The following is a 14,413-nucleotide window of genomic DNA, read 5'->3' on the forward strand; positions in this document are numbered from 1 at the left end:
CCGGGCGAGCGGCATGTGAGTGCCAGCGTCCCTGGCATTACAGCAGCGGTGAAGATCCTCTCCAGCCGGCGCTGTGCCTCCTCCGACGGGCTCAGCCGGGGCGCGGGGCCAGGGGCAGCCTGGAGGCAGAGCACCGTTAGCACCGGGCCGGCCGCCCCGCAGCCCCCGCTGGCACTGCAGCCCGCGCCGGCGGCACGCCAGGGACTATCGCAAAGTCTTTCTGGGCCCTGCAGCCCACCAGCGTTCGAGGCGGGTACCGGGGCAAAGGCTGGCACAGACCCGGGGGCACTGAGGCTGGCACAGCCGGGGTACCGGTGGGCACCCACAGAGCCCAGGGACCCGGGTCCCCGCTCCCACACACCTGCTGGGGCAGAGCCGGGGCGGTTTTCGCGGGGGTCGGCCGCTTCTCGCCAGGCTGGAGCTTCTTCTCCACACGAGCCAGGAGGGAGACAAGGGGCAGCGTCACCGGGCGGCCGCAGTGCACACAACTGCCCCGACAAGTGACCCCGCCCGGCACCGCACACCCCAAAACCACTGCAAGCCATGCGGGTGAGCTCACACCACGCCGTGCCGCCATGTTAGAGCATCCCCCGCCGCGCACACACCGGTACCTTGTGCCTCTCCAGGGCAGTGGGTTTCGGAGCGGACGCCTTTGCCGGCTCCGCTTTCCCTCCCAGAGGCTGCACTGGTGGCTCCGGCTTGGCTTTGGTGCTCGGGGACAGGGACGGCTTCGCGTCCCCCCCGGCCGGCTCGGGGGACTTCTCCTCCCGCCTGTCCCCCGGCCGGAGCCGCGGCCGGTGCTCTTTGGTTCTGCCCTTCGCCATGAGGGTTTTGAGCCCCGCTGAGATCTCATCCTTGGGCTCTGGCTTGGCGGGGGCTGCTGGCACGACGGGGGGAGGCGGCGGGGCGGGGGGAGCCGGGACGGCGGGACGGCCAGTGTCATCCTTCCGGGGGGGTGGCACTGGCTCGGGAGACTTGGCGTCTCGCCCCGGCTCCTTGGCGCTGCCGGCGTCTTCCCCCGGCAGGACCTTGCGCACCACCTTGCGCACCACGCGGACCACCCTGCGCCGGGACAGCCCCTGCCCGTCGTCCCCCTGCGCCTCGCTGCCCGCACCGGGGCCCTCCAGACCATTCACCGCCGCCCCGTTCAGCACCGGCTCAGGGCTCTTCGAGGGCTCAGGATTTGGGCGCTCAGGATTCAGGGGCGCAGACGCCGCATCCTTCGGGCTCTCTGGCTGCAGCCACAACGACACTGGTGTGAGCGGACGTCCAGCGGCACGGTGCCTGCTACCGCAAGCACCCTCTGCTTGGGACACGGTGGTGCCCGGGGCTTCGTGCCCTGCCGCAGGAGCACAGCTCCCGGCCAGACCCCGGCACCAGCGGACACAGCACCCAGTCCCCTTCCCCAGCCGACTGCCAGAACCCCACCTGACTCCGGGGCAGGGAGCAATGGCGACTGCTCCAGCCCTGGCAGCCAGGGACCCACCAACCCTCAGGCTGCTGGTACGGGGGTAAAATTCAGTGCTCAGGCACCGGCAGCCTCTCCGCAACATGCAGAGCAAGCCGCAAGGTTTTCTCCACCAGCGGCTTCGGTGGGCAGAGCGGGAGCCGGTGCTGTAACCGCAGGGTGGGCACGAACCCACCGTCCCACTGGGGTCTGCAGGACAGGGACAAGCCCCGGGGAGACAGACAGGGAGAGATCACTGGGTGTTGACAGCAGGGCATCCCTGCCAAAAACACCCACCGCCCTCCACACGCTGCCCTGGAGCTGCCACCAGCGCTTCCAGGGACCGGGAGGGTGCAGGGGGGTGCTGAGCCCACGACCCTCCGTGATGCCCCCAGGTCCTGGCACAGGGTCTGTCCACGACTGAGGACGAGCCCCATCCCCGACACAGCTCCACCCTGCCCATGCCCCGCGACACTTACAGCCCCATCCTCCTTCCCGGGTCTTTTCACAGCTAAGGATTTGTCCTCGTCCTTGACCTGAGGGTCAGACAAACAAGAGGAGCGCGTTTCAGCCCGCCGCGGGGCCTCGCTGCCGGAAAAGCCGCCGGCACCACGACTCCATGCCAGGGGGGCAGGAGGCTGCGGCATGAAACAGCCCCTGTTTGCAGCCCGCAGCAGCCCCAGGGATGAGGACGTGTGTCCTTCCAGGCTTCCCTGCGGCCAAAAAAAGTGGGGGGGGGGTAGAAGCACAGCGATGCGCCCCGGCTACGGCAAACCCCAAAGGCGGGAGAGGAACGCGCTCTGGCTGCTCGTCCCCGGCCCCCTCGTCGTGTGCAGCCGGCGAACGAGCCGGTACGCAGAGCCCCGTCGCCGCACCCCACGCGCCTTCCTGCGTGTCACCCCGCCGGGCGTCACCGCACGTTTTAAGTGTCACCAGCTCATCTCTGCGGCAGCCACACCGTGGGCCGTGCCAGCTCCCTGCCGAGCAGGGCGACCAGGGGGCTGGGGGGAAGGCGGGCAGCCAAACCCCCCCAGGCCGTGCCTCCGAGCTCCAGGGCTCGGCCGTGGCACCTTGGTGGCAGGACGTGGCTCACCCCGCGGGCAACGCTCCCCGAATCGCCATCGCACAGCTCCCGCAAGCGCTCGGGGCTGGCACCGAGGTGGCTCACACCGAGTTAGGGGCTGCACCCGCCACTGGCGAAGCAGTCGTTAGTGATGGCGTTAGTAATCGCATGCGTGACCGCGCCGGTGACCGCAGCCACGCTGCGGTGGGGCGCGGGGCAGCTCCCCCTTTGCTCAGCGCAGTGAGAGGCTGGGAGCACCGCTCCGAACACGGTGCTGGCACTGGGCAAACTGGGGGAGCCGGACAGCAGCATGCGGCAGCGTGACCCGAACGCGGGGCGCAGGAAAACGTGCGAGAGACTTCCCTTCTGCTCCCAGAACGCAAACCGGGATGAAAACGCCATGGCGATGTCTCATGGAGCCGCAGCGCTGGCTGGGAAGAGAGGAAGAGGTGAGACGGGCCGGGGCCGGCACGCCAAACCACGGCACCGTGTACGAGCACGTGCCCTTCCCCGCCGGCCCTGGGAGCCCAGGAACCTCAGGAATGGGGTCTGAGCCCACCCGGCCCTGCTCAGCGTACAAACAGGCAGCGCCTATAGGAAAGGGCTCTGGGGACAGGCAGGTGGCCGGGCTGAGACCCAACAAAACTCATTGTGCAAAAAAAGCCCCTTTAGTCAGGCCGCAGGACCGTGCCTCAGTTTCCCCCCTGGGCGGGCTGCGGTAAGCAAATGCCAGGGTGAGAGAAGGGATATTTTCTGCCCTGGGCACCCAGCTCGCCCTGGCAGCCGGGGTTTATTCTGAGCCTGACCCTGTGCCAGCGGCTGGGCAGCCCCGGCAGCACCCACCGCCCCGGCTGGCACCGCGCTCCCCAACCCGGGGCCGTCGGGGAGAAATCCCCCTCCCAGGGGAGAAATCCCCCTCCCAGGGCCGGGCAGGGCGCAGAGCCCTGTCCCCCCCCATGACCATAGTGTGAAACACCGACGCCCGGAGCATGGGCACAGGGGGTCCAGAGACAAACATGCCCGTGGGTCAGAGCCCCCAGACCCTCTGCCCACGGCGCTCCCCCCTCCACGCAGCCTGGCAGCACCCCGAAGGTCCCCGGAGAGGACCGAGGTCCCTGAGGGGGCTGCAAGAAACAGCCCCCGGCCACCAAAGCACCCCAGGGGTGGGCTCAGCCTCGCGGCCCCCCGACCCCGGTGCCGGGACTGGCCCCACGTGCCCCCCTCGTGTTCCCCCATGCCGTGCCGGCCATGCCGGGGGTCCCCAGCTTACCGCAGGGTTGGGGTGAGCCGGGAGCGGGGTTTCCACCGTGGCGAGCGCGGTGGGAGAGGCGTGCGGGGAGGCAGCCGGGACAGCTGGGCTGATAGGGCCACCCTAAAAATAGCCAAGGAATGCGAGGGGCCCGCCGGCGCGCGCAGCAGGCGGGGGGAGCGCCGGGGGGGACACGGGGCCTCGCCGCCACCGCCGCCGCCACCGTCACCACCGGAGGAAGTGATGTGGGCTCTCGGGCAGCCGCGGGGGGAACTGCGCGGCCTCCGTCCCACCGCCCACCCCGGGGCAAGCGGGAAAGACACCCCAGCGCCGAGCGCGGTGGCGGGGCTGGGGGCTGCCAGGGAGGGTCCTGCGCTGCGAGGGACGGGGTTGCACGCTCCTGCACCCCAGGGTCCCGCGGCAGGGGGCCCAGCGTCGTGCTGGGCGGTGCAGCCCTGACACCGCTTGCTCCTCCCTTAGCTTTGCCGTGAACACTACGGCCCCCCGAAACGCTCCCGGGGACGGGGAGCCCCCCGCCCCGAGGCAACGCCAGCGTCACGGGCGTGTGCCAGCCCGGCAGCCCCCCGCTAAAGCCGCTTTTGTGGCAAAGCTGCCTCTGGAGGTCCAAGGTCTCCCTGGAAAAAGCGGGAGCGGGGCTGGGGGGCTCCCCCGGAGGAGGCCAGCGGCGGGGAGAGGCAGCAGCCACCCAGGCACCGTGAGGACCCCAGCCAGCACCTGAGCAGGTCCCTGCCCAACCCCGGGGACACAGACGTGCCCCAAACCGAAAACCACTCCCAAGGGAGCAGGGGGTCCCAGCTTGACTGCGAGGGCTGTGCTGACAGCGGGCTGGAAATCCCCGTGCCGGGGACGCCAGCACTGGGCCACGTTCCTCCCGGCCCACGTCAACGCCAGGTTTCGCAGCACTGCCCCGGGCTGGCACTGCACGGCAGCCCCGGCTGCTCTCCTCACTGGGAGAGGCCATGGCAAACTCCCTTGGCAGGGCTGGCACAACGTGGTGGCACCAGCGTCCCCAGGCAGCACTGGTGGCAGCCACTGGATAATCAGCAAAAAAGTCGCGCTCACGTTCCCTGGCAGCAGGAACGAGAGGCTTCGGTGCAAGCTGGCGCATGGCCGAAGTCACCGGCGCAGCACCCTGCAGCTGGGCTGGGTTCGGCGAGGGCACCAGCCCAAAGAGCCCACCCCAGCGAGCCAAACCCACACGGACCCGAGCAACTCAGCGTGGTCCTGCCTTCCCGGGGGGTCTGAGCATCCCCAGCGCAGGGCACGGAGCCACCCCCCTGGGAGGAGCCCGGCTGCCGCCGGCCATCTCCACCGGGACCCCCAGCCCGGCCATGCAGCGATGGCGGCATTTCTGCCTGGCCAGCAGATTCCTGTCGTTCCTCCGTCGGGAACTTCGGCAGAGACGCACTGGCCCTGTGGCCGAGCCCGCTGGATGCAAGCCCCCGCGGGACCCCCACAGCAGGGCACCCTGGCACCACCGTGCCCACGGCGAGGGCAGAAGAGCCAAACCAAGAACTTCCTACGGAGGAAGGACGGAAAAATGGAGAAATTGCCTCCGGCAGCCCCCACGCCACGTCTCCCCTGCCTCGGGGGAACACAGCAAAGAGCCGGCGCCCATCCACGCCGCGGCATGGTGACCTCGCACCCCGGGGACGGTGACCTCCGGGGAGCAGGGTGCCCGCGGTCGGTGGGCGAGCACGGCACGCAGGGTCTGCCAGCGCGGCTGCCGAATGCCTGTGGTCCCGCCGAAGCGCTGGAGCGGTCGAAGGCGTTTCTGGAATATTTCTGCCAGGCCGGCGCACGCCTGGTCCCTGCCAGAGGAATTTCGCCGGTAAATAAATAAATACAAGCGTGGAGCCGAGCCAGGCTGGCTGCCCCGCGTCGGGAGCGGGGCTGGGACACGGTGGGGTGGTTTCACCCGGTCCCCAGTGCCCAGCCACGCTGTGCCAGCCCCCCGCGCACCCCACTGCACCGAGAGCCCCCCGAGACACAGCGGGTGCTGCCCCTGCCCGGCTGCGGCGCGGGTCCGTGGGGACACGGGTGGCTCAGCACGGCCCCCGCCAAGGGGGTTGGACCCCCCATAGCATGGAGAGTCCCGGCACCGTCCCCGCTCCAGCCGGGGAGGGACTTCCAGAGCAACAGCCCAAAATATGTCTATAATTTCCTGTTTCAAAAAGGATCATTTTTATTTAAATTAGGACCAGAAACATTCCAGGGAGCTGAGCGGGGCCGGGGGGAGAGCCGGGCCTCCCTGTGCGCTGGCACCTTGCATGGCCCTGCCGAGCGAGGGACCCCCGGCTGCACCCCCACCGCAGCCCCGGCTCCCCAGCCCTGGCACCTCTCCCCGGTGCACCCCTGCCCCACGCGCGATGGGGACAGCACCCTGCACTTGACGATGCCACCAGCACGGTCACCGCCACCCCTCCAGCCGGTTTCCTCCGGCTGACGCCATCTCACCACGCCAGCACCCGGCGCGAGGCCGTACGCCGCGGCCTCTCCCCCGCAGCCCCAAGGGCACCGGCATCGCCTCTTCCCCCTTCCCAGCCACAGCTCCATGCCCTTGGCAGACACAGCACCTCGCTGGCACCCAACGGGTGCTGCTCCCACGCCGGCACACGGCAGCAAGGGCGGCGGCCATGGGCCCCCCAGGGTTATCCGGCCAGGGGTTATCCCGGTGGCACAGCCAGCGTTGCCCGCTGATGCCTGCCGAGCTCCGGGGAGGAGCTGCCGGAAAGCCAGCGCTCCGGCTCGGCGCCGATTCCACCCCACAGCACCGGTGCCTGCTCGGGGAGCACACGGAGCCCCACAGCCACCACCATGGCCACCGCCACGGCCTCACCATGGTCACCCTTGCTCCGTCCCAGCCAGCACCCCGCAGGGACGGGGCCCTGCCGCACTCAGCGCGGCTCTCTCCGGTGCAGACACCCTGCTCTGCGGGCACAGGCACCCTCCTCTCCCTAAGGCAGGCTTAGAAATACACTCAACCAGCCCAGTTATAAACTAAACCACCGCCACGCTGCTGCAACCCCCTGCCACCGTGGAGGGGGGCCAGCCCGGCAGGCTGTCGGCATCCGGGGGTCCCCGCCGGGACGCCAGCCGGCCCCCGGCAGGGTCAGCAGAGCCAGGCAGCTCACGCGGGAGATGTGGGTCACCCAGCCATTAAGTTTCTATTTATACAGCAGCAGCCACACACGCAGGCCCGCGCACACCGTCGGCAGCTCCCATCCCCCGGCGCACCCCACCACCCTCCCCGCTCCCCGGAGGGGGATCCCCACGCGGGGAGGCTGATGTGGGCAGCGGCGCAGGCAGCACCCTCCTGCAAAGCAGCGTTTGGGATTTCCCGGCAGCGAGGAGCAAAGCTCCTTTCCCTGCCGGACCGTGCCGCCTTGGGGACCAGACAGGGATGGACCGTCCTCGGGTGAGACAGAGCTGGGCTCTCCCGCAGCCCCTCTGGCCGGATGAAGACCAAACTCAGCAGCACATCGAGCATTTTGGGGGGGCAATAACCCACCGGTACCGGGTCGCAAGCGCTGATACAAACCTGCCCTTGCAGCCGCGTTGCTGCCCCGGGGCATGGGCAGGCATCGCCCCTGCATCCCAGCCACAGCCTCCTGCTCCCGCCCGTGCATCGCTCCTGGCTGGAGCAGCCCCAGCGCCCGCTGGTTCCCACAGCCCCTGCCAACCCGAACACCCGCCGCGAGGACGCCGGCGAGGGGCAGGAACCCAGGGCACCGGCCCGGCGGCAGGGACGGCGTTACTCACATCCCAGGCAGCACGGCGTGTCCCCTGGCCGCCCCGCAGCCAGCAGCGGCTCAGCTCGCTCAGCTCCAGGATGGGCTGCACCTTCAGCTGCACCGTCTCTCCCGACTGCCGGATCATCTCCACGATCTCATCCCGGGATTTGTTCTCCACGTTTCGCCCGTTGATCTCCACCAGTCGGTCGCCCGGCACCAAACCCAACGCCAAGTCTTTGGTGCCGGCGCCGGGTTCAGCGAAGTGCACGACGCGCCGGTACACCTGCCCGTCGGGCGCCCGGTCCAGCATGGTGGTGCGGCGCAGGGAGAAGCCGAAATCGCCGGTGTTGCGCCTCTGCAGCTCCAGCTGCCGTGGGGCGGGGGGCTGGGGGGGCACCACGGCCGGCAGCCGCAGCTCGGCGGGGAACCTCTTGCCAACGAGCTCCGGCACCCTGGCACGCAGGGAGCTGGCGGGAGGGGTGCGGGGGTGTCCGGGGGGGATCCCTTGCTTGGCGAGCTGGGTCTCCAGCGTGCGCACCTCCACCTGCGGGGAGGGGGCTGCCGAGTGCTCGGAGGGGGTGGACGTCTCCGATGTGCTCTCGTCCCGGCTCTTTTGGGAGAAGGAGAAGCGTTTGACGATCATCTGGGAGTTCTGCTTGGCCAACGAACCAAACTTGGCCGCCCGCTGCAGCACCGAGCCCTTGAAGTTGGCATCGTCCACCTTGAGATCGTCGCTGGAGCTGGCCGTGCTCAGGTGGCCCGAGTCCAGGATGACGCTGCCCCGGTTGCTGTCGGAGTCGATGTCCGTGAGGTGCAGGTCAGAGCCACTGGCCACCTTGATGGGGATGGGGTTGGAGATCTCCAGGCGGGCCTTGGAGTCCCGCTTGGAGGCACGGTTGAGGTTGAAGAAGCCGCGGCGCATGCTCATCTCCTCCAGGCTCTTGAGCTCAGCTGCCGACATCCGCTCCTTCTTCTCCTTCTTTTCCTTCTTCTCCTTTCGGGCCCCATCCTTCTCTTTATCCTTCTTCATCAGGTTAAACATGGTGGAGGGGGGCTCGGGGCGCGCTCGCCCCCGTGACAGGGCGCGGGGTCAGGGCGTTGGTCACAGCACAGCCGCCTGCCTGCAGGACAGACGGACAAGGGTGCCATCAGACAGTGGTACAGCCACCCCCCTCCATCCCACTGGTCACCCCCAGCCTCAGGCCACGTCCCCATCCTCCCTGGGGACAGCAGCACCACGGGGCTCTGCGACCACCCTGGTCATCGTGTCCTTGCTCTGGCTGGGCACCAAGCCCCAGGGATGCAGCCAGGGTGGCCCCGCACCCCCAGGGACGCCCCAAAAGAAACCCAGCAGCCTGGCACCCCCCAGCATCCCCGTGCCAGCACCGGGGCTGACGGCAGGCGAGACCCCCGGCATCTCCCGCAGCTCAGGAGCCGTTTCAGAGCAGCGCGGCCAGGCAGGGGATGAAGGCATCCCGGTTGCGTTTGCAGCGGTTCCCGCTGGTGCGGACGCTCCCTGGGCAAAACCACCCATCCCTGCCGGCGGCGGCTCCACCGGCGTCCCGCCCGCCGGTTCAAAATCCGCTTGTTGAACAAACAGAGGCCGCTCTGCCGCTCGTCGCAGCCCCAGCCCCACGGGCAGTGTCCCCACCGGGGAGGGAGCTGGAAACACGGCCCGAAGTGAAGGCTGCTCTAATAAACAGGAACCTGTAAAATCACTTCCCTCCCAAACACTGATAAGCGTCTAATTTTAGCCAGGGCGACACAGCAACTCGTGACGCTGCCGGTGACCTCTAGGAACAGTCGCTCTTTCATTCGGGCATCAGCGCCGGCGGGGAGGAAACACCCAGCTGGCGGCAAAACCGTGGCCCAGCAGAAACCCCGGCCCCCTCAGAAAACCCCAAGCGCACCCAGCGCCAGGAGGCACCCACAGCATCACCCCGCAAGGGGCTGCTACAGGACCCGCCTGCCCGCGGGGCAATGGGTGCCCACCAGCCCCCCTCGACCTCCATCATGGATAAACAACTCCAAACTGGAGCGGCCGGCCGGCAGCGCCGCGCGGGACGGGCTGACAGCTATATATAACGGGGCAGGAAGCCGCGCAGGAACGGAACCTCGGCACAAAGGACAACAGGAAAACTCCCCGCGTTCGAAGTATCTGCTTCAGAGCTCTCCGATGGGCGCGGGGATGAGGTTCGGGCAACCCGTGGGGACGGGCAGCGCTGCCCACGCTGGCAGTGTGGGCTCTGCGGGCACCCTGGGGTGCATGGATGCCATGCCCGTGCCAAGCTGCACCTCGGCTCCAGCGCAGCATCGGTGCCGCATCCCCACTGCCGCCTGGGCCACCACAGCACAAGGGCAGGTGGTCCCTGCTGCCCCCAAACGCACCCAGTGGCACACGGGGAACCCAGGCTCCCCTTGGCAAAGCCACACGGGGTGAGGGGACGGCGGGGGACTGCCTGAACCCTGCCACCCCGCAGGGCCGGGGCAGGAGCACACATGCCTGGGAGAGGTGCTGGCCCCGAGCACGCCATACAGCCAAGGCAGTGAGGGGAAGCAGTCAGCGTCGGGCACGCAGCACGCATCCGGACGCTGCATTCGCCGTCTCCAAGCCCAGAGGGGCTGCCACGGCTCTGCCCACACCGCTCAGCCCCGTGGCTCTGCCTTCCCCTGCAGCACCCGGGGCTTTGCCCGGACCCACAGCCGGGACGCGGGCTGGGCAGGACCCCAAAACGCGTGAAAACAAGCCCGCTCCCTTCTCCTCTCCCAGAAACGCCAGCTGCGGGGCGACTGCTGACCTGAGCCCGGGGCCGGCACAGCCCCTTCCCGTGACCCGCGGCAGGTGCTGCCGGCAAAGGGCCCCACGGTGCCGTCATGGGGGCTGCTCTCCGCCAGCTCCTCCGCGGTGGTGCCGGGGCCTCAGCGCAGACAAAGGCAGGGAGGGAACCACCTGCGCCCATCGCCGTCCCCCCACCGTGACACGTCCCACCGGTACCCCAGCTGCCTGGGCATCACAGAATCACAGAATCACAGCATGGTGGGGGTTGGAAGGGACCTCTGTGGGTCACCCAGTCCAACCCCCTGCCCAAGCAGGGTCACCCAGAGCAGGCTGCACAGCACCGCGTCCAGGCGGGGCTGGAATATCTCCAGAGAAGGAGACTCCACAGCCTCCCTGGGCAGCCTGGGCCAGGGCTCCGTCACCCTCAGAGGGAAGAAGTTCTTCCTCGGGTTCAGATGGAACTTCCTCTGTTTCAGTTTGTGCCCGTTGCCCCTTGTCCTGTCGCTGGGCATCACTGAACAGAGTCTGGCCCTGTCCTCCTGACACCCACCCTGCAGATATTTATCAGCATTTCTAAGGTCCCCTCGCAGCCTTCTCTTCTCCAGGCTGAACAAGCCCAGCTCCCTCAGCCTCTCCTCGGAGGAGAGATGCTCCAGTCCCCTCATCATCCTCGTAGCCCTCCGCTGGACTCTCTCCAGTAGCTCCTCATCTTTCTTGAACTGGGGAGCCCAGAACTGGACACAGCACTGCAGATGGGGCCTCACTAGGGCAGAGTAGAGGGGAAGGAGACCCTCCCTCGACCTGCTGCCCACACTCCTAAAGCATCCCCGAAGCGGCACAGCCAGGGGGACGAAGAAAGGGCTGCGCTACCAGCAACACCCCACACTCGCCCCATGGCACGGACGGGGTGCCGGGACCCCTTCCCGGGTCCGGGCGAGGACCGTTGGGCACAGAGCTGGGCAGGTGCTGGTTAGAGCCGAGGCGCTGGGAGGCAGGCGGCCGGCGCGCTCCCGTGCTCTTTGTCCTCGGCGGTTTCTCTCCCCCGGCACACACGCTCCCTCCCGGCCTTTGTACGCTCAACAAAAAGGGGGAACAAGCGTTACCATCTGCATCGCTAATCCGGCAGCGCCGGCAGCCAGCGGCGAAGGCCCCAGCATCCTCCCCGCACCGGCGTCCCCGGCCCACATCAGACGCCGTTGTGGTTCGCTCCCTTTCTCCCCAAGGCGGCTCCCGCCAGCGGCACGCACGCACCCGGGGATGCCGGATGGGCGCAGCCCAACGCCGCGAGCCGGAGGCGGCTGCCGAGCGTCTCCTCGGCTCCTGAATCAGACCCAACGCGCCCTCCCTGACTCAGCCCGGGCTCGCTCCGGGATTACCCATCGCCAGGCGTGTTCGGGGCAGCGGCGTGCATGAGCCATGAGACGGGAGGGAGAGGCGCCCGTGGGCGCCGGCTGCGCCCGGCGATCGCACGCAAGGACCCGGGCTGGCAGGGGACCGCAGACGTCACCTTGCAAGGGCCAGGTGGCAGAAAGGGACACAAGGCCCCAAGCCCCAAAGCCCTCCCTGAGCCACCCAAGCAGGAGTGGGGGGGGGATGCAACATCCCCCTCGTACCCCCAGCACGGCCGCGAGCCCCCCGCATCCCTGCTGGGGAGGAAGGCGTTCACTGAAACTCCGGGCCACTCCTTCCCGCCCCGAGACGCCATCTCGTCCGACACGCTCGCTGCGCAGGGACTGGCAGCGCAAGTTTCCCGGTCGCCTGCCCTTCCCGCTCCGCTCCCCGCCACGGTGCTGGCGGGAGGGCCGCGCTCGCCCGCTGCTTCCGCGCAGGAGCTGGCGGCTGTCACCTCCTTGGGCACGCCGTGTCGGGGCACCCGGCACCCCGGCTGCGCCGGCCAGGCAGGGACGACGCCGTGCCAGGGAGCGGGTGCTGCCGGCAGCGATGCCGAGCGGCCGGCGCAGCTGCCGCACGGGGCAGAAGGGCTGACCTGCACGATGGCTCCTCACCTCCTTCCCGGTCACAAGTTTTCCATGGAACAAGGAAATTCAGGGGGTTTCCAAATCCCTCTGCACTGCCTGCCCTTACGGACAACGCTGGGATGCGTCAGGAGGAAAACAATCCTGGATTTACCCGAGTCACAGCTGGGCTGTGCCACCGGGCTGTCTCCAAAGCGGGATTTCGGGTCCTCCCGCCGCGGGGACCCCGTGTCCAGCAGCAAAGGGGACCCAGCCTGGCTTCGAAGCGTCACCGCGGGCCGGCAGCGGAGGCCAGGAGGGTGCACAGGGTGCGTGCGTGGGCTGCAGGCACTCGCCTCGCCCTAAACCCGGGTGATAAAACAGCCCGAAAGTCCTTGCAAAACAGAGGCGGTGAGGTGACGATCGCTGCCAGGTCTGCTGGGTGGGAGCGGAAGCGGGAGATGGTTTAGCAACCAGCTGAGCAGAGGACAGGCGGGACGCAGCCCCGTCCCCACCACCCATCCCTGACCCCAAACCTGACCCCCGGCGCGGCCCAGCCCACAGCGAAGCGCCGCGCCGTGGCTCGTCAGCGGGCAAAGTCCAGCGCTGGCGCCAGGGGAAGGCTCGGTTCCCGACGGCGAGCGGGGTGGTGGGAGCTGACGGGTGGGGGTCCCGAGGGCCGCCCCGGGGTGCGGGAACACCGGCTGCCCCACGCCCTGCGCACCCGCCGCGGGCCCACGCTTTTCCGTAATTGCCCCGAGCCTGGCTCGGGCGCCCGCTGACCAGAGGATTTGCATCTCGCAGGCCGCCTGCAAACCACGCTATTTCTGGACGCGCGTCCCGGCCCTCGCAGCTCTGTATATTCCTCCCCAGGCAAATTAATGTGCGGGCAGGCGCTGTGACGGCCACAGCCCCGCGAGCCTCCGCCACCCCAGCCCAGCAGCTCGCCGCAAGGCCACCCACCTCCCCCCCGCGTCACCCCAAAACGGGGCCCGGGGGTCCCGGGGGCGACGCGGTTAACAGTGAGCCCGGGGGTCTGGTGCGGCTCCCCGGTGCGGGGAAGGCCCAGGGCAGCAGGTTCTCCCTGGGGAGCTGCGGGTGCGGGGGCACGCGGGGCTGGGGCGCGCCGCGGGGACGGGCTGGCTGTGTCGTCCCCCCCCTCAAAGGGTGCGTGCCCACCCCAGGGGCCGGGCTGCCCGCACAGCACCCCCGGCGGGGTGCACCCCCCCCCCCCCGGTAAACACACGGGTGCTGCAGTGCAGCGCGGGGAGGGGGGGGAGCCACGCACAAACACATCCCGCAGCGGAGGGGGGGGGGGGTGCAGAAGGTGACACGGCGGGGGGGCCGCCACGCACGCGCACCGCACGGCACCGGGGGATGCACGAGCGCGGGACGCCGCGAGACAACAGCGGGCCAGGCGCGCGCGCACCCCGCAGCAGCACAACCCCCCCCCCTCCGCCCCCCCGGCTGTGCAATGCCGCGGGGCGCGGGCACGCGCGCGGGCACGGCCCTCCCGAGGGGGAGGCGGGGGGTGGGGGTGGGGGGGCGATGCGGACGCGGCCCCGCCCCGCCCGGCGCGTGCCCCCGCCCCGGAGCCGGTACCGGCGTTGGCGGCGCGGCGGGGACTCACCCGGCGGCGGAGCGGAGCGGGGCCCGGTGCTGGCGGCGGTGGCGGCGGTGCCGGGGCCCGGCGGCGCGCGGGGCGGGGCGGGGCGGGGCGGGGCGGGCACTGCCGGCTCTGCGCGCGCCGCCCTCCGCGCCGGGCGCGGCTCCGCTCGGCTCGGTACGGCCCGGTACGGCCCCACCCCCCCCCCGGGAACACCCCTGGTGTGCACGCGGCGGGGGCACAGCCCCGGGGCACGCCCGCCGGTGCGACGGCAGGGACACGGCCGCGGTGCGCACACCCCCTGCACACACCGGGGCACACCCCCGGGCTCCCCCCGGTGCACACCCCCAGGGCACACCCCGGGGCACAACCCCAGTGCTCACCCCCAGTGTACACACCCGTTGCTCACCCCCCGTGCACACCCCTTGTGCACACACCCTGGCTCACACCCACTGCACACATCCAGTGCACACCCCAAGTGCTCACCACCGGTGCTCACCCCCAGTGCACACCCCCAGTGCACACCCCCAGTGCACACACCCGTTGCTTACCCCCCGTG

The 14,413-nt window shown here is 69.7% G+C and overlaps 1 protein-coding gene across 10 annotated transcripts in view; it reads right to left on the reverse strand.

Moving 5' to 3' along the window:
- MYO18A (myosin XVIIIA) overlaps nt 1–13,941 on the reverse strand; it is a 38,650-nt gene extending 24,709 nt beyond the window's left edge. For 8 of the 10 annotated variants that reach the window (XM_075440007.1, XM_075440004.1, XM_075440002.1 and 5 more), the window contains exons 1-2: nt 13,879–13,941; nt 7,543–8,635 (exon numbers count right to left, since the gene is read on the reverse strand). In XM_075440007.1, the coding sequence (XP_075296122.1) occupies nt 7,543–8,556 (1,014 nt within the window). In that variant the 5' untranslated portion in view covers nt 8,557–8,635; nt 13,879–13,941. Of the gene's footprint in view, nt 1–41; nt 120–361; nt 428–611; nt 1,236–1,926; nt 1,983–2,872; nt 2,942–3,780; nt 3,880–7,542; nt 8,636–13,878 lie in introns of those variants that run through there. The other 2 variants (XM_075440006.1, XM_075440005.1) reach the window with 1 other exon arrangement.
- Between the last annotated feature and the right edge of the window lie 472 nt (nt 13,942–14,413).

Source organism: Opisthocomus hoazin, chromosome 20, assembly GCF_030867145.1.
Source record: "Opisthocomus hoazin isolate bOpiHoa1 chromosome 20, bOpiHoa1.hap1, whole genome shotgun sequence".
Lineage (NCBI taxonomy): Eukaryota > Metazoa > Chordata > Aves > Opisthocomiformes > Opisthocomidae > Opisthocomus > Opisthocomus hoazin.